At 44.0% G+C, this 25,647-nt stretch overlaps 1 protein-coding gene across 1 annotated transcript in view; it reads right to left on the bottom strand.

Annotated features, from left to right (window-relative positions):
* The window catches only part of LOC142291346 (choline/ethanolaminephosphotransferase 1), a 69,428-nt gene extending 45,456 nt beyond the window's left edge, over positions 1-23,972 (bottom strand). Inside the window, exons 1-2 of the mRNA XM_075335812.1 lie at positions 23,863-23,972; positions 11,942-12,314 (exon numbers count right to left, since the gene is read on the bottom strand). Of these exons, the coding sequence (XP_075191927.1) occupies positions 11,942-12,280 (339 nt within the window). The 5' untranslated portion in view covers positions 12,281-12,314; positions 23,863-23,972. The remainder of the gene's footprint in view (positions 1-11,941; positions 12,315-23,862) is intronic.
* Between the last annotated feature and the right edge of the window lie 1,675 nt (positions 23,973-25,647).

The following is a 25,647-nucleotide window of genomic DNA, read 5'->3' as shown; positions in this document are numbered from 1 at the left end:
ATGGGTGGACCAAGACTGTAAAAGTCTGGATCCGCGCAGGTTCAAAAGTACCCAAGCAATGATCGGGGTCCGGAAACTTGGTTAATTAAAAAAAAAAAAAACATGCCTATCAGGCCCCCCCCAGCCTAAAATAGCAGCCTGCAGCTGCCCATTATTGTCGCGTCCATTAGATGCGACAATCCTGGAACTTTATCAGACTCATCCCAATGGCCCGGGTGCGGTCGGTGGCACTCGGGGTAATAAGGGGTTAATAACAGCTCACAGCTGCCACTAAACCCTAGATTAGCAATGAGAGGAGTCTATGAGAACCCCTATTACTAATCTGTAAGGAAAAATGAACAGAAACACCAAAGAAATCCTTTAATTTGAAATAAAATACAAAAAAAAACAACCCCACACCCTTTCACTAACTCCATACTCTCTTACCCCTTTATTAAGTCCATAAACACCTAGGTCTGAAGTAATCCACATGAGGTTCCACGACGATTCCAGATTGCTACATTTAAAGTGACAGCGCATGGGCATATAACATGACCGCCCGCTGTGAGCTTCAGGCAGAGACTGAACAGCAGCGATGAGCGGTGACCTCACCCAGGTTATTTGCATTCATAGCTAGAGGCTTCCAAGGTCCTTCACCTGTGACCGCATGTAACCTAATCTCAAGTGACCTCATTGAACTGAGTGACCTCACCTCAGGGGAGGTTACCAAGTTCACATAACTGCATCTCCTGCTACAAAACCGCTGTTTTTTGCCAAACGATGCAGATATGGTGCTGAAAAAAAAATAAAATATCTCATCAAAACATTTTTTTTTGCCAGGAGGTATAGATTGCATGCAGGAATATGGAGTAGAAATTTTAGCACCAAATCTGCATCTCTTGGCAAAAAAAACTGCTGAGGTGGGGTCTCACAGTTCAATGAGGTCAGGTTACCTGCGGTCACTGGGAACCTCTAGCTGTAAACCACAAAGAACCTTAATGATCTCACCACTCATGGGCATCCCTGTGGATAAGTCATTCTGTCTGAAGCCTACAGCTGGCAGTCTCGTTCTGTGCCCACGCGGTGTCACTTCAAATGTTGCTGAGCTGGAATCGTCATAGGACTTTGTGTGGATTACATCGTACTTGGGTGTTTGTGGGGGTTAATAAAGGGGTGAGAGAGGGTTTTTGTATGTATGTTATTTCAAATAAAGCATTTTTTAGTGTTTGTGTTTCTTTTCACTTACAGATTAGTAATGGGGGGGGGGTGTCTCATAGATGCCTCCCATTGCTAGTCTAGGGCTTAGTGGCATCTTGAGCTGTTATTAACCCATTACCCCGATTGCCACCGCACCAGGGCAATTGGGATGAGCTGGAGGTAAAGTTCCGGGGTTGTCGCATCTAATGGATGCGACAATCTTGGGTGACTGCAGGCTATTTTTAGGCTGGGTGGGCCAAATAAGGCTGGGTCTCCCTAGCCTGGGAATACCAGCCCCCAGCTGAAAGGCTTTATCATGGCTGGGTATCAAAATTGAATAAAAATTTAAATAATTTTAAAAAGCCGCATGCCGTCCCTCTTATTTTGATACACTGCCAAGATAAGCACATGGCTGGGGGCTGCAGCCTGCAGCCGTATGCTTTATCAGTGCTGGGTATCACAATATGGGAGGACCCTAGGCCAATTTTTTAAATTTAATTTTTACAAAACACAACACTAGAGACGCACACAGGATACACAGGATGGGGGGGCGCATCTGACTGCAACCAGAGACGCAGGGACTTCCTGTGGGTGGAGGAAGCAGTAAATATTTATGAAGGATATTGAGCAGCCCCGAAATTAGCATTACAGCAGCGCGGGAGACTGGTTAGTATAAAGTGTTTGCTCCAACCCTCCTATCACTATTTCTAAGTGCCCGATTCAGGGTCCCATAGACTTACATGAGGAACGTCGTCCAGTCAGATATCTGGGATCAATTCCGGGGTTTGTTTTTTTTTTTTAAACCCAGTTGGACCAGCTGATTCCGAGTAAAGAATCTGCGAGTTTGCCCATCACTAATCATATAGGATAAAGGGGATAATTGTCCTAAAAATGTATGAATAACTTTACAACTGAGTTTAACTAGGGGACATTTTACAAACATTTTTTGACATTTCAGTCTTAGGCTATGTGCACACAGTGCGTTTTTCGCGGCGTTTTTTTTTTTGCGTGTTTTTCGGGTGCGTTTTTGACCTCAAAACTGCATGACTTTGCTTCCCCAGCAAAGTCTATGAGTTTTCATTTTTGCTGTCCGCACACAACTATTTTTAGCTTTAAAAAAAAATGGACATGTCAATTCTTTCCTAATAATAATAATAATAATCTTTATTTCTATAGCGCCAACATATTCCGCAGCGCTTTACAATTCAGGAGGATCATATACAAACAAGTAACAGTTATAGAAATACAATATTTAGAGGAAAACAAAAAAAAAAAAAAAAGAAAAAAAAACAGAGCAGACAGAGCTTACAATCTACAATGAGATGGGGGGGAGAGGCAAGGTTCAAGTGCTTATTTACAATGACAATCCAGCCATCTCACGGAAATGGGGCTAGATAGTGGTTTCCTGGACCAGTGGGCCCGAGCCTTGAGATGCCTTTGGGTGCCATGGAGTTTGATGTGGAGTTATGTTGTGAGAAGTTGTAGAGGGACTATGTGAATCGAATCTGATTAGGGAGTGTGATAGGCCGCCCTAAAAAGATACGTCTTTAGGGTGCGTCTGAAGCTGAGTAAGTTGTGATTTGTCCTAACGTCTTGGGGTAGAGCGTTCCAGAGGGTTGGTGCAGCTCGGAAGAAGTCTTGGATCCGGGAGTGGGAGGTTCGAATTAGTGTGGATGTTAGTCGAAAGTCGCTTGCAGAGCGTAGAGAACGGGTGGGGTGATAGACAGAGAGGAGGGTGGAGATGTAGAGGGGATGCCGCACTGTGGGGAGCTTTGTGGATGAGAACAAGCAGTTTGAATTGGATCCTGTGATATATGGGCAGCCAGTGCAATGACTGGCACAGAGCAGAGGCATCCGAGTAGCGGTTAGCCAGATAGGTGACTCTGGCTGCTGCATTAAGGATGGACTGTAGAGGAGAGAGTCTAGTTAGGGGGAGACCAATTAATAGAGAGTTACAGTAGTCAAGGCGAGAGTGGATCAGGGCCACGGTGAGGGTTTTTGTCGTTTCCATTGTCAGAAAAGGGCGGATTCTAGAGATGTTCTTGAGGTGCAAGCGGCAGGAGCGGGCAAGAGATTGTATGTAGGAGGTGAAGGAGAGATCAGTGTCAAGTATAACACCCAGACAGCGGGCCTGCGGCCTAGGACTTATCGTTGTGCCACACACAGAGAGGAATGTCATGTTTAGGAAGGTTTCCTGCGTTTTCCCCCCATGCAATGCATTGGAAAAACGCAGAAAAACGCAGAGATCAAAACCGCTGCCAAAAACGCACCAAATTGCGGTAAAAACGCATGCTTTTTTTGCCGCTGGTGCGTTTGTGCGTTTTTAGCAGCCAAAAACGCACAAAAAGGCAGCGTGTGCACATAGCCTTAAAGTTACATGCACACGCTGAGCTTTTTGCTGCAGTTTTGTTGTCAGAACTTTGACATTTCTGACTTCCCAGCAAAGTCTACGAGAAGTCAGATTTGCTGTGCGCACATTGCAGTTTGTCAGCGTTTAATTTGTCAAAAGTTTGTGACAACAAAAATGCAGCATGTTCATTCTTCCTGCGTTTTTGTCAACATTTGTCACAAAACGCAGCAAAAAACGCAGGTTGTGAAAAACGCACCAAAAACGCAGCTACAATTACAAGCATTTTTGTGACATTTCCAGGCTCTCTGACAACGTGCAGTTTTGGCTGCATTTTGTGAACACACAAAGATGCAGCATGCACATGTTAAAAAGTTGAAAAACAAGTTAGGAGACAAAAATAAAGAGCATATTTTATTTTGGCTCTTAGTGATTTTAAGAAATCCTAAAACACTAAACTGCAGTGAGCACAGGTCCCTACAGAGGGATGGGGCGTTATCAGGACATCTACAGTGCACTGATGGATTATAGCGCACATTACATTCTTTATCAGCCAAGATCAGATTGTAAGCTCCTCCTCCTGATAGTTTAAATACACAATACCAAAAGACACGGCCGATCCCGTGCCATATTTCCAATATGGATACAGCCATATACAGAATATTTAGTAAACAAAGAAAGAACAAATCTGTACAACGACTTAATGCAAAAGACTTGAATTTTATTAATACAAAAGCATGATAACAAATAGACAATATATAAAAAGTAGAGACAGGTGGTATATGCCAGCAGGTAGCGCCCTCACCACATACAAGGCAGATATGAATTCATTTATTATGTGCTCCTGAGTACACAGCCAGGGCCTACTCATAAAGCAGGCAGCCCAAGGCTGGACTGATTACAAGCAAACCAACAGTGCTCCTATTCAGTTAATCCAGAATGTAATGAAATCAATGTACAAGATAAATAGGTGCATAGTCCTGAATCAACTGCAGTACTTAGAACATACCTATGAGTGTAGAAGGATTGACACTGAAACCTATAGGTCGGGGTTTTGGGCTCCCACTACACTCATAGGTATGTTCTAAGTACTGCAGTTGATTCAGGACTATGCACCTATTTATCTTGTACATTGATTTCATTACATTCTGGATTAACTGCATAGGAGCACTGTTGGTTTGCTTGTAATCAGTCCAGCCTTGGGCTGCCTGCTTTATGAGTAGGCCCTGGCTGTATACTCATGAATTCATTTATTATGTGCTCCTATCTGCCTTGTATGTGGTGAGGGCGCCACCTGCTGGCATATACCACCTGTCTCTACTTTTTATATATTGTCTATTTGTTATCATGCTTTTGTATTAATAAAATTCAAGTCTTTTGCATTAAGTCATTGTACAGATTTGTTCTTTCTTTGTTTCCTCCTGATAGTTGTAGAATGGGTTTACTCTAATGTATTTATTGTCTCTACAGGTGCCGTATGAGTTATAAACTGCTGCAGCACATGTTGGAGCTATAGAAATAAAAAAAAAATATTATGTTGCACACATCTGCCCGGGACCGTTCCCCTATGTAAAGTGTGCATTGTAACTATGCAAGAAAGAATGGGAGACTGACTACTCTGTACTCTGACTATTCTAAACCAGATTGAAGGGTGGGTACCCTTTAGGCAAGTAACTATTCAGAACAAGCGATCATGTCTGTACAGGAGGAATAAAAGCTTGCCATTATATGTCTTGTATCCTGCATTTTCACCACTCTTCTCCTCTACAAACACTGTCTACTTTAAAATCCACTCAGAGCTGGTGGGTGGAGATTAGCTAATATGATCTCTGCCATATGCAGCATATCAAATAAACAAGGATTCCTCCTCCTCATTCATTTTTTAGCATACAAAGACAAGCAGCAACATGGAGGAAATTACAGTTAGGTCCAGAAATATTTGGACAGTGACACAAGTTTTGTTATTTTAGCTGTTTACAAAAACATGTTCAGAAATACAATTATATATATAATATGGGCTGAAAGTGCACACTCCCAGCTGCAATATGAGAGTTTTCACATCCAAATCGGAGAAAGGGTTTAGGAATCATAGCTCTGTAATGCATAGCCTCCTCTTTTTAAAGGGACCAAAAGTAATTGGACAAGGGACTCTAAGGGCTGCAATTAACTCTGAAGGCGTCTCCCTCGTTAACCTGTAATCAATGAAGTAGTTAAAAGGTCTGGGGTTGATTACAGGTGTGTGGTTTTCATTTGGAAGCTGTTGCTGTGACCAGACAACATGCGGTCTAAGGAACTCTCAATTGAGGTGAAGCAGAACATCCTGAGGCTGAAAAAAAAAGAAAAAATCCATCAGAGAGATAGCAGACATGCTTGGAGTAGCAAAATCAACAGTCTGGTACATTCTGAGAAAAAAGGAATTGACTGGTGAGCTTGGGAACTCAAAAAGGCCTGGGCGTCCACGGATGACAACAGTGCTGGATGATCGCCGCATACTTTCTTTGGTGAAGAAGAACCCGTTCACAACATCAACTGAAGTCCAGAACACTCTCAGTGAAGTAGGTGTATCTGTCTCTAAGTCAACAGTAAAGAGAAGACTCCATGAAAGTAAATACAAAGGGTTCACATCTAGATGCAAACCATTCATCAATTCCAAAAATAGACAGGCCAGAGTTAAATTTGCTGAAAAACACCTCATGAAGCCAGCTCAGTTCTGGAAAAGTATTCTATGGACAGATGAGACAAAGATCAACCTGTACCAGAATGATGGGAAGAAAAAAGTTTGGAGAAGAAAGGGAACGGCACATGATCCAAGGCACACCACATCCTCTGTAAAAAATGGTGGAGGCAACGTGATGGCATGGGCATGCATGGCTTTCAATGGCACTGGGTCACTTGTGTTTATTGATGACATAACAGCAGACAAGAGTAGCCAGATGAATTCTGAAGTGTACTGAGATATACTTTCAGCCCAGATTCAGCCAAATGCCGCAAAGTTGATCGGACGGCGCTTCATAGTACAGATGGACAATGACCCCAAGCATGCAGCCAAAGCTACCCAGGAGTTCATGAGTGCTAAAAAGTGGAACATTCTGCAATGGCCAAGTCAATCACCAGATCTTAACCCAATTGAGCATGCATTTCACTTGCTCAAATCCAGACTTAAGACGGAAAGACCCACAAACAAGCAAGACCTGAAGGCTGCGGCTGTAAAGGCCTGGCAAAGCATTAAGAAGGAGGAAACCCAGCGTTTGGTGATGTCCATGGGTTCCAGACTTAAGGCAGTGATTGCCTCCAAAGGATTCGCAACAAAATATTGAAAATAAAAATATTTTGTTTGGGTTTGGTTTATTTGTCCAATTACTTTTGACCTCCTAAAATGTGGAGTGTTTGTAAAGAAATGTGTACAATTCCTACAATTTCTATCAGATATTTTTGTTCAAACCTTCAAATTAAACGTTACAATCTGCACTTGAATTCTGTTGTAGAGGTTTCATTTCAAATCCAATGTGGTGGCATGCAGAGCCCAACTCGCGAAAATTGTGTCACTGTCCAAATATTTCTGGACCTAACTGTATACAGCAGAGCTGAGCTGTCTGGGTGAGCCAGCTATGGGGCAAGGTAAAAGACTTGTGTGAAAGATCCTTACAATGGTTTTGTGTCTAAGGCTGGAATCACACTTATGCGTGTAAAATCGGTCCGAGTTGCATGATAAAAAGTCGGACTATTTCAGTTCACTTTATGATCAGTGTGCAACGCAACTGCAATGCGATCCTGAGATTTTTCTCATGATTACAGAGCGTGTGTAATGCGTGTTTGATGCGTGTTTGATGCGTATGGGATCCGTTTTTACCATGTCATCTGCCATTCAGCTCTGCTACATGGCCGCTGACAGCAGACACAGAGCCGCACGATCAGAATGAAGTCGGATGAACTTCACCCGACTTCATTGTCATCCCGCGGCTCTGTCTGTGTGCCATGGCCCCTGATTTTCGGTCACCGGTGAAGGTTTCGCCGGTGACCGCAAATCCCCTGAGTGACCGCAGTGAGCCGTGCGATCAGCGGTGCCGTCACTGAGGTTACCCGCACCCACAGCAGTAGTCCTCCCGCTGAGATCTGTGGCCGCAGGTAACCTGAGTGATGTCATCGCTGATAGCGCGACTCACTTCAGTCGCTGCGGGGAGCTCACAGAGAGCAGTCGTGGTCTGAGACCGCCCTCTGTCAGCTTCCGATGTAGCAGAGCTGACAGCGTCGAAGGAGCTCTGTGGATTACATCGGACATGGAAGGGTATTTGGGGTCTTGAATAAAGTGGTGAAAGGGGTTGTTTTTTTTTGTTATTTATTTCAAATAAAGGATTTTTTGGTGTAGGTCTTCATTTTCTTAATCTTACAGGTTAATCATGGAAGGTATCTCGGGGAGACGTCTGCCATGATTAATCTAGGATTTCGTGGCAGCTATGGGCTGCTGCCATTAACTCCTTATTACCTCGATTGCCACCGCACCAGGGCAATTCGGGATGGCCGGGTACAGTCCCGGGACTGTCGCATCTAATGGATGCGGCTATTCCGGGCGGCTGCTGGCTGATATTGTTAGGGTGGTTGGCTCCCAATAACATGGATCTCCCCATCCTGAGAATACCAGCCTACAGCCGTGTGGCTTTACCCTGGCTGGTATTAAAATTGGGGGGAACCCAATTATTTATTTTACTGCAAGATATAGACCTGCCCACCGGCAGCTGTGATTGGTTGCAGTGAGACAGCTGTCACTGATCGTGGGGCATGTCAGACTGCAACCAATCATAGACGCCGGTGGGCGGGGAAAGCAGGGAATACGAGATTGAATAATGAGCAGCCGGCTTTTTCAAAAGAGAAGCCGTCGGAGCAGTGTGAACGGCGTGCAGCGCCGCGCTGGGGATCGGTGAGTATGAGAGAGTGGGGGGGGAGGATTAGAACGACATGGACAGAGAGAGAGAGAGACCGACCAAGAGAATAGAGACCGAGAGGGAGAGACCGACTGACAGGGAGAGAGATTGACCGACATTGTGAGACCTCACTCATTTCCAGTGTTTTGTGAAACATGCGATAAATGTATTTAGAAAAACGAATGTCACTAGGATGGTGTCAGTGCCGGTCCGTGTGACATCCATTTATTTACCCGCTCCCATAGAGTTGCATTGGAGAGACTCGCGCGAGAAACTCTCCAAAACACAGCATGCTGCGATTTTTTTTCTCAGTCCGATTTGGACTGAGAAAAAAAACCAGCAGATGGGAGCTGCCTCATTAATTAACATGTGGCCGAGTGCAATGCGAGAATTTCTCGCATTGCACTACTGCGCGAAAATCGCAAGTGAGAAGCCGGCCTAACTCTCTCCCTGCTCCTCACTTCTCCTTTCCCTCCACAGAATATAATGGGCTATGTCACATGGATGAGAAGTTCAGAAGGAGGGGTAGGGGGACAAGTGTTTTACAATAGGGGAAGCAGGTGGATTTCTCTGATAACATATATTACAAAGTTTGTTGAAAGTACAGTTCCCTTTTAATTCTGTAATAACTGCTTCATGTCGGAGTTAATTCAATAGTACTAATGAGATTGATTCTTCATATCTGGGCCAATTGCATGGCACTAACAATATCACAACCCTTATACACTACTCACAAAAAGTTAGGGATATTTGGCTTTCAAGTAAAATTTCAGAATGATCCTAAAATGCCTCTAACCTTTTCAGGTGAACTATATTGTGACCTTCTCTAAACATTTAAATGCACATTTCCAACTGCTCAATGTTTCAGTATTTTTTTTTGTGAAGGAAAATTTGTGAAGGAATCCAGCTCACCCACATCTGACCTCACCGTGCCTCAGACTCGGATCCGGCCCTGCCCTGGCCGCACAGCAATGAAAATGAAGAAGATGATCCAGCTGAGTGATCAGGTGATTTATTCAGTGCAGTTCAGACAAAGAATATGGTCGTGGTTAACGCGTTTCTGGCTTAACGCCCTTAATCATAACCATAACCATATTGGTTATGATTAAGGGTGTTAAGCCAGAAACGCGTTAACCACGACCATATTCTTTTTTCCGAACTGCACTGAATAAATCACCTGATCACTCAGCTGGATCATCTTCTTCATTTTCATTTTTTTCACAACTTGCTGTTCTCTAAGAAAAAGCAAAATGGCAAAGGTCACAACAGGTGTTTGATCTATAAATCGCCCAATACATTTCAGGGTTCAATTACAATTGGTATTTAAACAGTCCTCCTCATCATGCTGTTCACATTCTGACATCATTAGACAAAGACGACACCCAACAACTGATCATCATTACCTCACCATTGCGAAGTTTCAAGCAGGATGTTCTCAGATGGAAATGCACTGTTATCAGCAGGATGTAATAGAGATACAGAGAGACTGGAAGAGTTAAAAGTCTTTTGGCCACATCTCACAGTGATGACTGTTTCATTGTGAACGGAACAGATGATGAATGCCACACAACTCCAACACTTAAGGGAGAGGAGAGGCACCCAAGTGTTGCAACCGAACACATGAATCCGTTTACATCAGCGTGGTCTGTGTGTTAGATGACCTGCAAGTATACCTGACCATACAAACAGCCACAGGCATCATCATCTTGCTGGACAAGTCACCAGTGGGGCTCAGTGATGCTCACTGATGAAAGTTGATTCACACCGAGCAGAAATGATGGCCGCTAGCGATGTTAGAGACACTGCATTAGCCACTGTAGTCACCAAACTAGCCTTTGTTAGTGGTGGTGTTACAGTGTGGACAGGTGTGTCTAGTCAATACTGAACTGCCCATTGCCCTACACTTTGTGAATGGTACAGTGAAAACCCCCTACTATTTGAAAAACATCATTAATTCAGTCATTGTGCCTCTGCATGAACAACACAGGCGTAATTTCATCTTCATGGGCGACAATGCTCCAGCTCATCGACATCACATCATTAGGAAATGGCTGCTGAAGATTAGGGTACCTCAAATGGAATAGCCTGCATTTTCTCCAGACCTGAATCTCATAGATAACCTATGGTATTAGCTGAATTGCGATGTAGAGGGTCGTAACTCTGTACTCCCAAACCTCAATGACAAGAGACTGCCCTTTGAGAAGAGTGGGATGCCATGTCTCAGCAGACAATAACTCCACTTGTGAACAACATGAGAAGTCATTGTCACGCTGTAATTGATCCTCAAGGCTACATGACAAGTTATTAAGACAGATATTTGCGGGGTGGTATATCCACCACTGTTGGCTTTTGCATGCTTCTACTTAAATGCCCTGCTTTCATGATAAAATATCACTGAAAGGTGAACTTTTTACAGAAATTTCAACAGAAAGACAAATATCCCTAACTTTTTGTGAGTAGCGTATGTCTATAGCAGTGGAAAAATAATAAAAAAAGTTATGGATTTTGGAAAAAGGGAAGGAAAAAATACTTTTTCTTAAGATCTCTTTATCTATGCTAGTGTATACAGGGACAGTTAGGCAGGGGTTAGCAATATGTACCCAGAACTGCTCATGGTTCTGGGTGCATAATATACCTGACAGGTTCACTGTAAAAAGAACAAACCACACCAGGATTTTTGTAAAGCCAGTGCCATACTGGCACCAAGATGCTGAACCAAGGCATACCAGGTGAAGAAAGATCCGATGTTTGCTTGATTAAATATCTTTAATCAATGCTGCAAACATGCACTGCACTTTGATTGACGGGTGCAGGCCTTTGTGAGTCGGGTCCTCAGGGTTTATTTCTCCTCTGGTGTCCTCCTGGCTTGCCCCCTTTTCTTTATTTGAATATTGTGCCTGCATTGCTGTTGGCGGCACGTGCGCATTGCAAACTGCGCATGCATGTACTGTGATCTGAGGCACCATTTGATTGAAGACACTGCGGTCTATCAGCGGCAGGGGAGAGTGCGCAGATGTGTAAAAAAAAAAAAAAAATCTGTAAACGCGCCGATGCCTCAGTCTTCACCGCAGTATCTTTAATAAAATGGCGCCGGAGATTGTGGTATGTCTTTAGTTGAGACAGAAAAATCCTGGTGTTTTTTTGTTTTTTTTTTTCCATTAAGTCTCCAAAGTCTAAGGGACATGCAGAAAAATCGAATGGGGCTTGTTCAGCTATTTCAATGCATTATCTTCCAAACCTCAGCAGTGGATCACCTCATTAATGAATGCAATGGTGAAAGAGTCAATGATGAGGGATTACAGGATCCCTGTTTACCCAAATAGTGGAAGTATCAAAAGGCGTTGTGTATCCTCACCACACATTTATGCCATATCCAGTATATGTTTGAAATGGGAATAACCATTTGTTACGCTGTACAATATATTTACATTCTAGATGCATTTTCGATAATAGATCTCAAGAACTGCCATTTGGGGGATTAAAACAAGTTATACTTTACCTGCTCAGTTGCCGTTGGACAGTAACATACTAACACTACTGTTGTCAATATATTGATGAAGAGTCCTATTATGGTGATAAGATTTGGAGCAATCCATGAAGGAACCTGACCGACCAACCATTCCCAAAATCCTTGCATTAATGGCTCCAAAAGGGACTTCCCGCAGCTCTTATACCGGTGTTCCTCCAACCTCTTTAACTGGTGTCGGGACAGAGGTGGTGTTGGCAATTCCACAAGCTTACTTAAGACACATGCTGTTCTGGAGACCTGCTCACAGTGTGAAGGAAGTTCTGAGTGGATTTCTCCACATCTTTTTCTTGATGATCTTTGCCCACTCATGGAGTTCACACTTCAAACCAAAATCCAAAGAAACCTGGAGGGAAGAGAAAAAAAAAAAAGTGATGTCAAATTCATAAATCTGTATTAAAACGTAAAAGGCAAAGTATATAAATTCATTATACAGCAATGTGGAGACGGGCAGTCACGCCAATATTTCTATAGAAAACTTACCCATACCACACTATCAGTGTCTGAAGAAGGTCCCCATTCCAGAACCAAAGCATCACTAATTTTGCTTTTGGGTTCCACAATGCAATGCAGGCAACCTTCTTTGCTCACATCTACCAATCAGCTGCTTGTCTGCAGCCAAATGTAAGAAAGTGTGAGCAAATTAACCCTTTTCTGTCTAATGGATGAGTAATAACTAGTGATGGGAAAGCACTACCATGCTCAGGACTCATAATGAACAGTCGGACGGGCTCGACTAGTGTACCGAGTGTGACAGAAGTCAATGGGAAGCTCAAGCATGTTTCCAGAAGATTTCACAGATAAAGGCTTGAGTTTCCCATTGACATCCATTATATTCGAGCCCATCCGAGCGTTTGACTGCTCGTTACGAGTACTGAGTATGGTAGTACTCCCTTATCACAAGTGGTAATAGTTCTCTTTATGTATTGTTAAAGGGATTGTTAGGATTTATGTATTGATGACCTATCCTATTAGATCTCTGGAGTCAGACAGTCAATATACCCGCCAATCAGCTGTCTAATTCCTGTAGTGGACAGATATACATATTACACTGATGAAACACCCCAGCTCTGTACACTATGAAAAAGTGCTTCACAGACTGAATTTGGCTCCGAATTAAGGGAAATGTCTGATCTGAATTGCAGCAGCCAAAAATGGCCACTCCACTGTGGACCTTAAGTATATGTGTAGACAGTTTTTTGGTTCTGCTTCAAAAACATCTGGAAAATCGCTTTAATACTGCCCGAAAGACTGTTTTTATTCATTCTCATTGCAATTCTAATTTGTTATATGTTCAATCTTTTGAAAAACAACAAGTGTGGTGGGGGGGGGGGGGGGTGTGGGGGGACGCTGACATTTCCTTAAGTTTGCCCGCCTGGGAAAGACGTTGTGTACATACATATACGGTACCCTGAAGAAGGAGTTTCCAGAAGCAGTTTCCACTAGAAAACTTGTCAATTTTGATTGCTCCAAGTTAGTAATAGTTGATAAGAACACTATGGGAAAGCTTGAAGGGAAACACATGGTAACTTACCTTATCTTTATTGACAGACTTCATTTTGAGCGGTTTCAAGTTAACCACCAGTCATCAAAAACATGTCTTACCCACAGGCTAAAATCTCTCATCTAACAGAACCACCCTTTTCACTTCAGGACATAAATACAGGAGGACACTTGTCTGAACAGGATATCATGTCCTAATGGCATCAGGAATACATTCTGTAATGCAAGGTCAGAGGAAGGATGCAAAGAAGCACAAAGAACATACAGCCATCAAATGTGGAAAAGACCCAACAAGTAAAAGCTGGAGCTGTTACCATTATATTAAGGGCGGTGTTATAAAGAAACAAATCTAAACCCTATACAATCAAGATCAAAAGACTGCGGTGCTTTCATTTTTTTTATTCCTATGTAAGCCGAATACCTCCTCCCAATTGTAACATCACTGATTCTAGAATAGTTTTTTCTTTTTGCTCCATGTTCAAAAGATTTGGGAAAGTGGGGGAGAGGAAAAACAAGAGACACAATCTTGTCGTGGTTTTTGGATTTTATTTCGACAGCGTTAGTAGTGCAGTCAAAATTATCTAAACAGGATTCTGCAGGTCAAACAAAAACATTTTGTGCATAAAAAAACAATCAGCATTTTATTTAAAAAAAAAAAAAATTGAGTCACCATTTTCCAAGACCCAGAATTAATCCCGAATATCTGCCTGGACGCTGATCCACATATAAGTCTATGGGGACCTGAATACTGTGTTTTACATTGGTGGTAGAGAGGGATAGGGGGATTAGAGCAGGCCCATTATACTTACCGAGTCTCCTGCACGGCGGTAACACTACTTCCAGAGCCGCTCATTATCCCTCATACAAATTCCCTGCTTCCACCGTCAACAAGTCCCTGACTAGCTGCAGTCAGACCGCACTCCCACCCTATGTGAGACAGCACGTGTGACTGCTTCTCTATAGTGGTGTAAAAGTAAATGTAAAAAATTGGCCTAGGGTTACCGCATATTGTGATACCCAACACAGCACAGATAAAAGCTTAAGGCTACAGCTCCCAGCCGTTTGCATATCTTATCTTGGCTGTATATCAAATAAAGAAGGACCCCATGCATTTTTTTTTTTTAAAATAAATAATTTTAGAAAAAGACATGCAGTCTCCCTCAATTTTGATACCCAGCTATGATAAAGCCAACAGGTGGAGGCTGGTATTCTCAGGCTTGTGAGACCCATGATTATTGGGCCCCCCTCAGCCTAAAAATATCAGCCTGCAGCCACCTAGAATTGTTGCATCCATTAGATGCAGGCTGTAATTCAAACCCGGAATTTGACAGTAACATTTAAACTGCCTGTTTAACTCTTTAAATGCCTACATCAATCACTTTCAGTGGAATTTAAAGCATCACAACAGCATTTTTTTTTATTTTTTTTAATTTCCCCGCTGGAGCGGTGCATTAAATCTACGTCCCCGTACCCCCATCTTACCTTCCAGCGTCCATCTTATCACTTTCGGTCTCCGGGACTTTGTGACCTGCCTAATGCTTCAGTATTTCATGGAGCGCGCCGGAGGTCACAAACTCAATACAACTATATGAGAGGCTCATTCTGGCTCTCATAGACTTGCATTGGGAGATTGTGACGCAACTTCTGACTTCCAGCAAGGCAGGAGATACGGGCACAAGATGGCGCTATGGGATCACCAAAAAATGATGAAAACACCGGAGGGAGAGTATAAGGCTATGTGCACACATGTGCGTATTACATTCAGTTACGCTGCGATCTGCAGCACAGCGTAACTGCATGCGTCCTGCGTCCCCTGCACAGTCTATGGAGATTGTGCAGGAGCCGTGCGCACGTGGCATATTAGAACGCAGCGATTCGGCTGCTGCCCGAATCGCTGCGTTCAAAGAAGTGACATGTCACTTCTTCCGTGCGGTTTGCATGCTGTCAATAGGGAGAGGCAGCATTCAGAGGGCACGTTCTCTGCCGGCACCATGCGTTTCAGAACGGAGCTTTTCAGCTGCGCTCTGAAGCACACCTTTTAGGTGTGGTGCAGAGCGCACACGTGCGCACATAGCCTTAGTCAGGTGGCAGGGACCTTTAAGTTTAAAGCACCACTTCAGAGCTGAAAGAAAGAAAAAAAAAAAAAGCTGGAGTGGTGCTTTAAAGGGGTTTTCCCCACCAAGTACATTTTAATCAATAGATCTTGGAATAATAATAAGTTCCACAATTGGAGATGTTTTTAAAAATGAAAACTGCTCCTGTGCTGAGGTAATCTTATAAATGTGTCCCTGCCATGTACTGTGTAATGGTCGTGTCTGACCGTACAGGGACAAGGTCTGATTATACCACAGCTCCTGGGCAGGGGAGGAAGCAAAAAATTATACAGATATTACCGCATGGGATCACAAATAATTATTTGTTTGAGGTAAAACATTTTTGAAAACCAGAAAGGGAAAGGTTTTACCTCACAAAAATAATCAGCTATGATCCCATGCAGTAATGTCTGTATACTCTCTTTTGCGTCCTCCCCTGCCCACGACCATTTGCCTGTACGGTCAGACACTGCCATTACACAGTAAATAGTAGGAAAACATGTGTAAGATTGTCTGAGCACAGGAACTTTTTTTTTCACATCCAATTGTGAAAATTATTATTGTTCCAAGATCAATTGAGTAAAATGATCTATGTTCATGGGAAAACCTCTTTAAATAATGAGATGAGAGGATGGATGGGTCGTTATGGAAGCCAGGGGCCTTCTGAAGGCAACCATCTTGGTAGTACTTTGAATATCAGCTATAGGCAGAGATTAAAAGTAGGCTACGATCTATATTACAATAATCTCTCTTTTTAATTACATGTACATTATAAATAAAAAATATATATATATATATATATATATATATATATATATATATATATATATATATTGCATATATACACACACACACACACACACACACACAAATTCCCTAGGGAACTAAAAAAAAAAAATTTTGAAAAGAAAGTTTGTCACCTGCCTTTAGTGTTAAAACAGAATATTTTTTTTTACATAATTGGTATGAGTGCATTCATGAAAGTCATTGAGCACAGAAACTAGCGCCACACTACTGCAAAAATTGCAATACAAAGTAATCAATGTATCAAATTTACCCAAAAATAGTACCATTAGAGACTACAGTTCAGCAACCAAAATATAAGCCCTCACTCAGCTCCATTAAAAAAAAAAAAAAAAAAAAGTATTTACAGGTCTCAAAAAAGGACAATTTTTCTTATTTTACACATTTCAGAAGTTTTTTCACTATGAAAATACAAAAGAAAAACTATCAGTTTGGTATCACTGTAATTGTATCAACCTAGAGAATCCTGTTGTGGGATCATTTTTTACAATGAGCAATCTAAAAAAAACGGAATTTCAGTTTTTTCCACCCATTTGGAATTTGTGGTTTTTAGTACATAGTAAAATAAATGGTTTTTAGTACATGGTAAAGTGAATGCTGTCATTTAAAAGTACAACTAGTACCACAGAGAACAGTTCATCTTACGGTTATATTGACAGAAAAATAAAAAGATTAAATGATGGCTCTTATAAGGAGGGAATGGAAAAAAAACAAAAACCAGAGCTCAAAAATTGTCTGTTCCAGAGGGGTTAAAGGGAACCCATTACTTGATGTGTTTTGCCTGAATAGCAGCCATGTATGTTTAACTCTGACACGCTGTGTTCTTTCAAAGAGCTAAGAATAGCCGGCCATGGACTACGCATCTCAGATGACGATTCTGTGCCAGATCCCCAGGGTCTTCTCCCCGCCCCGATCCCCTTGACTGACAGATTTCTACCCATGCACACCCACAGAGAGACCTGTCAATCAAGGGGATGGCCATAACCCAGACAAACAATAGGTCATGTAGCTCGTGGCTCCAGCAGCATGAAGCAAACGATAGGTTCCCTCAAAAAAGAAAATGAAACTAAACATTACAAAAAAGGCCAGTATTCTACACAGCTAAGAAAGGACAATGGGCCACTAGCCATTCAACTGTGTAACAAACAAAATATATTAAGGCTACATGCGCACACTGCTTTTTTTGCTGCGTTTTTGGCTGCAGTTTTGTCAGAACTTTCTAACATTTGACTTCACAGCAAAGTCTATGAGAAGTCAGATTTGCTGTGCGCACATTGCAGTTTGTCAGCGTTTTGTCAAAAGTTTGTGACAAAAAAAAATGCAGCATGTTCATTCTTCCTGCGTTTTTGTCAACATTTGTCACAAAAAGGCAGCAATAACACATGTTGTGAAAAACGCAGCAAAAACGCACCTACATTACAAGCGTTTTTGTGACATTTCCAGGCTCTCTCTGAGGCCTAAAACACACTTCCGCAAAAAAAACGTACGTGTCTTACGGTCCGTTTTTCGGGTCCGTGTTCCGTTTTTTAGGGGCGTTTCTCCGGTACGTATGGCATCCGTGTGATGGCGTATGCGAGCCGTGTGTGCGTTTGGAATGTCCGTATTGACATAAAATACGTACGTGTGCTGTCCGTTTTTAAAGGCCCGCATTCTTACTCAATTAACGATTTTAATCATTCATCATGAGATCCTGGTGTTGTTTGCTTTCAATTGATCTGATACACTTGTTTCCAATCTATCAGATTTTGTGATGAAAAACGGACACGGACGATATGTGCTGAACACAGACATACTCCGTGTGCGGTCCGTGCAGGATCCATAGACTAAAGCGGGTCCGTGCCTGCGTGCTGCCGGCCAAAAACGGACATGTCGTCCGTGTAGAAAAGCGCACACACGTACTTAACACACGGACACACATTCCGTGTGATTTTACGTGTGTGTGCCATCTACCATTGAATAACATGGGTCTCCGTTTCTCCGGTACATGCAAATCCGTACCGCACTCGTACGAAAAAAACGGATGTGTGTTGCGGGTCTAACAAGGTGCAGTTTTGGCTGCAGTTTGTGAACACAAAAAGATACAGCGTGCGCATGTAGCCTAAAGCACACCCCGACCTCTGATACATTTATACATTTTTCTTGTCCTTAAAGGGGTTATCTTGCTATGTTTTTTATTGCACTATTGGGCTACATTGGGGAAGGTAAGTGGATAGTAACTACCTACCTGCCCTGCTGTCAGCCCCTCTCACCTTGACTCAGAGTGGTCATGTCTCCTGCTGGGATTTTGCTGCTTCCTGTGATGTCACGTCAACAGGGGCAGGAGCTTACGCTCGCCTTGTGGACGGGCATCACAGGAGAAGTCATGTAGCCGCCCTGCTAGGCAGGTACAGTGCACTGGAGTCTCCGCCCCCTCCCCCACTCTCCATTCTGTACTCTCCCGCAACCTCCCAGCTACTGCTGTGGGGCCCGTGAGCTGGGGGAGGGGCCTTGCTGCGGCTGCCCGCGGTGTCAGCGCAAGCACCGGGCCCACTGCTCAGGATCACAAGTTCAAATGTATCAGCATCACAGATGCCAATACATTTGAAAGCACAGATGAGAGGGAGCACTGCTTCTCATCACTGTCCTGCTGTCTGTGCTCTCTGACAGTTCAGTACAGCGGTGACGTCACTACTGTGCTGATATGGCCAAAGCACAGACAGCGGGCGAACAAGGAGCAGCAGCGGGGACCAAGGAAAGGAGAGTATGTATTCCCTACACAATGGGGGCTATAATGGGCTGCAGAGCGCTGTGTGTGGGGGGGGGGTGCAGAGCCCTACGTATGCGGTGGGGCCTGCAGAGCCCTATGTGGTGCTGTTATTTCCAATGCTGTAGTGATGAGAGGTCTGTGCTGGGGCAGAATGCTGACAGCCAATGAGTGTGCAGAGGGCGGGCAGGGGGCGGGTCTGGACACTGAGGCCGGGCGGTGCCAGATATGACTGAGGTTCGGCATAGGAAGATTTCATGTTTGGTTGAGCTGCAGGTAAACGAAGAGTGTGCAGAGAATAAAAGGATAATTTAAGAGGAACAAAAGTTAGAAAAACAAGAAAACAAAAAAAAAAAATGTAGGGGTGTTTTATATGACAATACAGCACAGATTAGCTTAAAAAATTTTTTGGAGTTTATGTTGGACAACTCCTTTAATTGCAAACAGATCAATGGTGGTCCAGGTCCTAAGACACCCACTGACTGCTCAAAAACCCCCTTTGAATGCAGAGTTCAGGATATAGGAAGTCTCTGACAAGTTACTGAAACATTCGGATGACTAGTCTGGGACTGCTGGTACACAAGTAACGTCACTTGCAGGGACAGCACCGGTCTTTACATGCCGGCTAGTCTTCTTACATCGCACACTGATAAAGAGCCAGCAAGAGAGCGCACTATTTCAGATCAGAGCCGGCGAGCGCACTGTCACTGTCCATATTGCAAAGTGACATAAATCTATTTGGCCGATACTTGCTCTTGCCCAGCCCTGGAAATGGAGGTCACTGATGACTCTTCGTGACCACAGCTTCTCCCCACCTGATCACCACTCGTTTGAGTATCTCAGAACATACTCAAATGAAACATCAAAACAGGAAGTACTTCTCTGATTGAGATAGAGATTAATATATACGGTATATAATATATAGATTTGCATGATGAAGGATTGACAGGAACCTTTTAATTCTGGTATACAAGTACAAAAAAAAATTAGATTGTCATTAAATAGGTATTTAGGAGTAAAATAAAATGTAAGGTTTGTTGCAAGACTTTAGATAGAGATATTAAAATGAAAGTTAATGAAAATGTTCTTGTGCATACACATGGGTCCCAGTTAAAGGGTGCACAGAATGGCCACTACATCCTCCACCCTCCACAAGGGGAGGCAAATACATCAGGTGCAAAATGATAAAGCAACCTTGTACCTCCGAGTTCTCATCTGGAACAATGAAAATATGCTAAAGATAGTCACAGGCAATCCTACCCAGAGGACAGGTAACATAACTGGAGAGGGTGTCCACTCTTGGGTGGCATCATGGGCATTAGGAGGACCTTTCCCCAAATTTTTCATGAACTGGATACCCAATGTTAAGGCCTAAGCCACACGGCGAGAAAATCGGTGTGAGTGGAGTGCGATAAAACATCGCATTCCACTCGGACCAATTCTAGCCTGTGTGTCAGCACACATGGGCGATTATTTTCTCAGCCCTAATCGGACCGAGAAAACAATCACAGCATGCTGCAACTGTAATGCGAGACTCTTTCTCTCGCTCCCATTCAAGTGAATGGGGCGAGAGAAAAATTGCACTGCACTCGTGGTACACCGGTGTACCGCGCGTGCAGAGCAAGAATCGCAATAGCCGGCTACAGAGGAGAGAGGGAGAGAAATCCCTCCCTCCCCTCCGCAGCGCTGACCCTTCCCTCCTCCGTGCCGGCCCGCCCCCCGCAGGTGAGGTCTGCTCGCACAGTCGGACCTCAGTCACAGGGACACTAGCATGATACTCTGCTCCTGCTGTGCTGCCAGCGCGACCCGAGTGTCATGCGAGCATCGCAGTAGTGCCCCGTGTGGCCCCAGCCTAATAGTGGCTTCGAAGCAGAATAAAGATTTTATTATTTGAGGAGATTTGAGCAGTCAGAGCACTTGGCCCTTAATGAGTTCATTTTTAGTCCAAGTGGCTGTTATCAGAGAGTTTTTACTTCTTCCTGTAGGATGCTGACCAATCATAAGCAGGCACCAACACACAGAAGAAAAGAAGACCATGCCCCCACCATAGCTTAGGGAAGGCTTCTCAGTGTGTGAGATATATGATACAACTCTGATCTCCTGGGCTATCCTCCTGCATAATTCAGAGTGGGGAAGGGGTAGCGCAGCCAAGTTTAGTTGTGTCACATTACAATACCTGTCTATCAGCTCTCCTTTCATAACACTGTCACCTCCGCTATACTGCCCCTCCCCCCGCACTATCTGAAGATGTGTTACTATCAAACATATTTGTTGTACACAACTTGCAATAGCTCTGCAGTGAGATCACAGCAGTATGTCGTGACATCTCAGAAAACAGGAGGAGTCCAGCACAGGCAGGCTACAAATGTGTGAGATGTAATGACAGCCCTCGTCTCACTGGAGAGAGATTACAATTTGCCTGAGCACAACAGTCAGGAGTGTGATTACTGACTTCTCTCGGAGCAGACAGTGCTGTGAGAGCTGCATGAAGAGTTTATACTGTCACACAGCTAAACTCCGCTGTACTGCCCCACCTCCTAAAGCTACTCATACAGGAGAGTAGACCAGGAGATCAGAGCATTACATCTCACACACTGAGAAACCTTCTCTAAGCTATGGTGGGGGCAGCATAAAGGTCTCAGATCTGAGTAAAAGCACAGACAGCCGTATATATTGGAGCGAGATTGGAACACAGTGCACAGACTGGCCAATGGCTCTCCTGACCCGAACTTGACAGCTTCATGGATTTCTGTGCAGCTAGAGAAAGTGGATTTTCATCAAATCAATACCATTGTGACTAGGGCACAGCTATAGTAAAGCTGTTTTGTGAATAGCAGAAGAGATCAGGTCACTATGTTTGAGGCTTCATCTTGAGGCTGATTTACAAAACAGGATAATAACACCAAATAAAATATAACCTGTAAATATGAGATACCCCAATATACTCAATATCCTTTGTGATGCATTTGTCCAGTATGTCAGGGATCTGGCACTGTTATTTTTTACTTAAATACATATATTTTGGGCTTAACATTGGGGTTTTTCGTCGCCTTGAACAGTCAACTTTGTTGTGGTTTGTGGTCATAAATCAGCTGAGCTGAGAACCCTTCCCCAGATAAAACAGTAAGGGCTTAGGGCTCTTGCTGACGTCCAGACAAATCGGTCTTCCTGCTATGTGCCAGCGTCCTCTTCCGATCAGTAGGCCCCACAGCACAATGTGGCCGCTACACCCGGGTCATGAGAATTGCTTTGCTCTAGTTACAACTCTCTGATCAGAAAGTGCTGACTGGCAGATTCTCAGTTAACTCATTCTGCAGCCAGGCAGGATTAGACTGTGCAACACAGGTTACAAAGGAGCAGTATTTGTAAAGGGAGTCTAGTTACAAAAGGATTAAAAAAAATAAATACTGCCCCCGCAGGAGTCTGTGAGCGACTGTTACAGCAGGTAATGTCATGAGATGGTGCATGCACCGTCACCAGCCTCAGTGATGACATCCCATCATATGCCATGGCGTTCTGTGCCCCGTGATTGTCAACAGTGGTCACAACCACGTGTCACACAACAATTTGCTCCAGATGCTACAAAAGGCAGAACGTCATCACTTCCGGTCGTCATAGACAATTCAGAGCCGTCTTTGCTTGAGCGATGGGAGTTGATAGGTATGTGGAATTATTTGACATTATTAAAAGGGATTCTCTATTACAGGACACCCCCTGCTTTAACAATTCAGTGTCATGTTAAATGAAAACAATAGCTACCCCCCCACACACAAGCGGTGCTGTTACAGCTATGTCAAAGCCCCTAATCCTGACAGATCGTATGACCACTGGAGCCAGTCAGCGACCATTAGTATTTGTTACAATAGACTACAGCCGACCAGCGGCCACAGCAGTCACGTGAGCAGCCGGGAAGAGGGTCTCCAATATCGCTAGAACGACACCTCTGTGGGGCTGTCCAGTGGTGGAGAAGCCCTCTAAGAAAAATAAGCAGGGGCTGTCCAGTGGTGGAGAAGCCCTCTAAGAAAAATAAGCAGGGGCTGTCCAGTGGTGGAGAAGCCCTCTAAGAAAAATAAGCAGGGGCTGTCCAGTGGTGGAGAAGCCCTCTAAGAAAAATAAGCAGGGGCTGTCCAGTGGTGGAGAAGCCCTCTAAGAAAAATAAGCAGGGGCTGTCCAGTGGTGGAGAAGCCCTTTAAGGCTAAAAAGGGACTGTCCAGTTGTGAAGCGCTCTACAAGAATAAGCTGGGGCTGCCCAGTGGTGAAGACCTCAAAGGCAAATAAGCAGGGGCTGTCCAGTGGTGAAGACCTCTAAGGCAAATAAGCAGGGGCTGTCCAGTGGTGAAGACCTCTAAGGCAAATAAGCAGGGGCTGTCCAGTGGTGAACACGTCTAAGGCAAATAAGCAGGGGCTGTGCAGTTTTGGAGAACACGTCTAAGGCAAATAAGCAGGGGCTGTGCAGTTTTGGAGAAGACCTCTAAGGCAAATAAGCAGGGGCTGTGCAGTTTTGGAGAAGACCTCTAAGGCAAATAAGCAGGGGCTGTGCAGTTTTGGAGAAGCCCTCTAAGGCTAAGCAGCCTCTATATTTGCTCCTACTCCAATAGGAAGTCACACAGATGTGACGGAGCAGTATGTAGTGTGCTGGAAGAACCCACATCATGGTGGCCACACACTGCATGTGCAGCCAGCCACATGCCAGCAGTATAGGCGTGCTGTGCCCTCACCGCTGCACGCCTGGCGGTTGCCACAACACCTACCTTGGCTTCTGTGCCAACCAGGACAATGCTGACTGCTGCCTTCCGCTACAGCGTACGTACGCCGGAAGCGGGGCTACACGGCAACTCCGAGCACTTCCCTGCCGCGCTCACTACCGCCCACCTCAGACTTACAGCCAATTAGCGTCCTTCAAAAGAAGCACCAATGGCGTTCCGCTGGTATTTACAACATCATGCCCTCATATGAGACGAGCGTGTGGATTGGTCAGTAGACCGCACGTCAGTGAATATAGGTTATCTGTCGCCTGTCAACATATTACGCTGTTTCCGTCAGTTTCATATTACCGTAGCATATTTCGTGTTACGTAAACGGCGTAACATTGTGATGTACATATCATTGGGTAGTTACGGAAACTGCGTAACATTGTGATCTACACATCATTAGGTAGTTACGTAAACAGTGTAACACTACGTGCAACGTAGCAGTATGTGGGTTACGTAAAGAGCGCAACACCATGAGTTACGGAAACACCGTAACAACATTGTTCGGTAGTTATGGAAACAACGCAACACTGAGCTAAGTATTAAATAGTTATGGAAAGAGCGTAACGTGATCTAAGTATCATCAGGTTGTTATGTAAAAAGCTTAACTACGTGCTACTCATCATTAGGTGGTTAGGGAAACAGCGTAACTGTGAGCTAAGCAAATTGTCTCTTCAGGGAGGAAGAAGACAAACTCTAGCACCACCTATTGGAAGTAGCAATCCTAAAAAGTGGTCAAAGTGGCCCTTCAATGAGTCTCGTCCTACGACAAGACTCTTTGGAGGGTCACTTTAAGGGCTCTTTTCCACTTGAGTACAGCTGCCAATGCGAGAGCATCGGAAGCGATATGCTAATGACCCTGTGCTGCGGTGTCAGGATCATGCGACTGTGGAGTGATCTTACCATCGCATCACAGGAGCGGAGAAGATGGCGGGAGCACGCTCTCCCCTCTCCTCCGCTGTCTGTCTCTGCGTGCACCGCGCTGCAGTCACATAACATGCATGTGCAGTGCGATTTTACACACACGTGAGCCGAGACTCGGTGCAAAACGCAATCCCATTCACTCAAACACCTGGGAGTTGTGTGACCAGAATCTATACTCCACCATTTATTAAGTAAATAACTCCAAAACTGTTTATAATTAATTATTTTTATAAACTACAAAAACAGTTTATTACATTAGAATTTTTTACACTATGGGGTTAAATTTTATAAACACATTGATCATATCATCAAATTAAAGTCCATAAAGAGCAGGACAAAAAGTGAGGACACCAATAAAAAGCCCAATAGGATGAAACTCAACATCCGAGCCTGCACAGACCAAATAACTAATGAATGGGTGAGTGGTGGTGAACAGTGAATATCACAAACTGGAGCACGGGTAGATATATATATAACCAGTCAAATTAGACAAACCTGAGCTATCCTGAGAACAGTCACTAGGTGGCAGCATGCTTCAATACTGTATATACAACCTTAGGCCTCTTGCACACGTCCGTATCTCTGGTACGTGTTTGGTCCTTTTCCTCACGTACCGGAGACACGGGCACACGTAGACCCATTAAAATCAGTGGGTCTGCGCTCACGTGCATGTTCTGCCATGGACCGTGAGTACGTGTGGAGCATACGTGTGTCTGTGTGCTCCACGTGTCAACATGTTCGTTTGTCTCCGGCATCACGGTTGTCACATGGAACGCAAATGGACCACACGGAGGTGTTCCGTGTGACAAGCGCCGGAGAAAACACACGTGTCTGAGAAGAAAAAAAAAACAACTTTACTCA

The sequence above is a fragment of the Anomaloglossus baeobatrachus genome, chromosome 2 (assembly GCF_048569485.1).
Source record: "Anomaloglossus baeobatrachus isolate aAnoBae1 chromosome 2, aAnoBae1.hap1, whole genome shotgun sequence".
Lineage (NCBI taxonomy): Eukaryota > Metazoa > Chordata > Amphibia > Anura > Aromobatidae > Anomaloglossus > Anomaloglossus baeobatrachus.
This window is presented reverse-complemented; position numbering and strand designations above follow the sequence as displayed.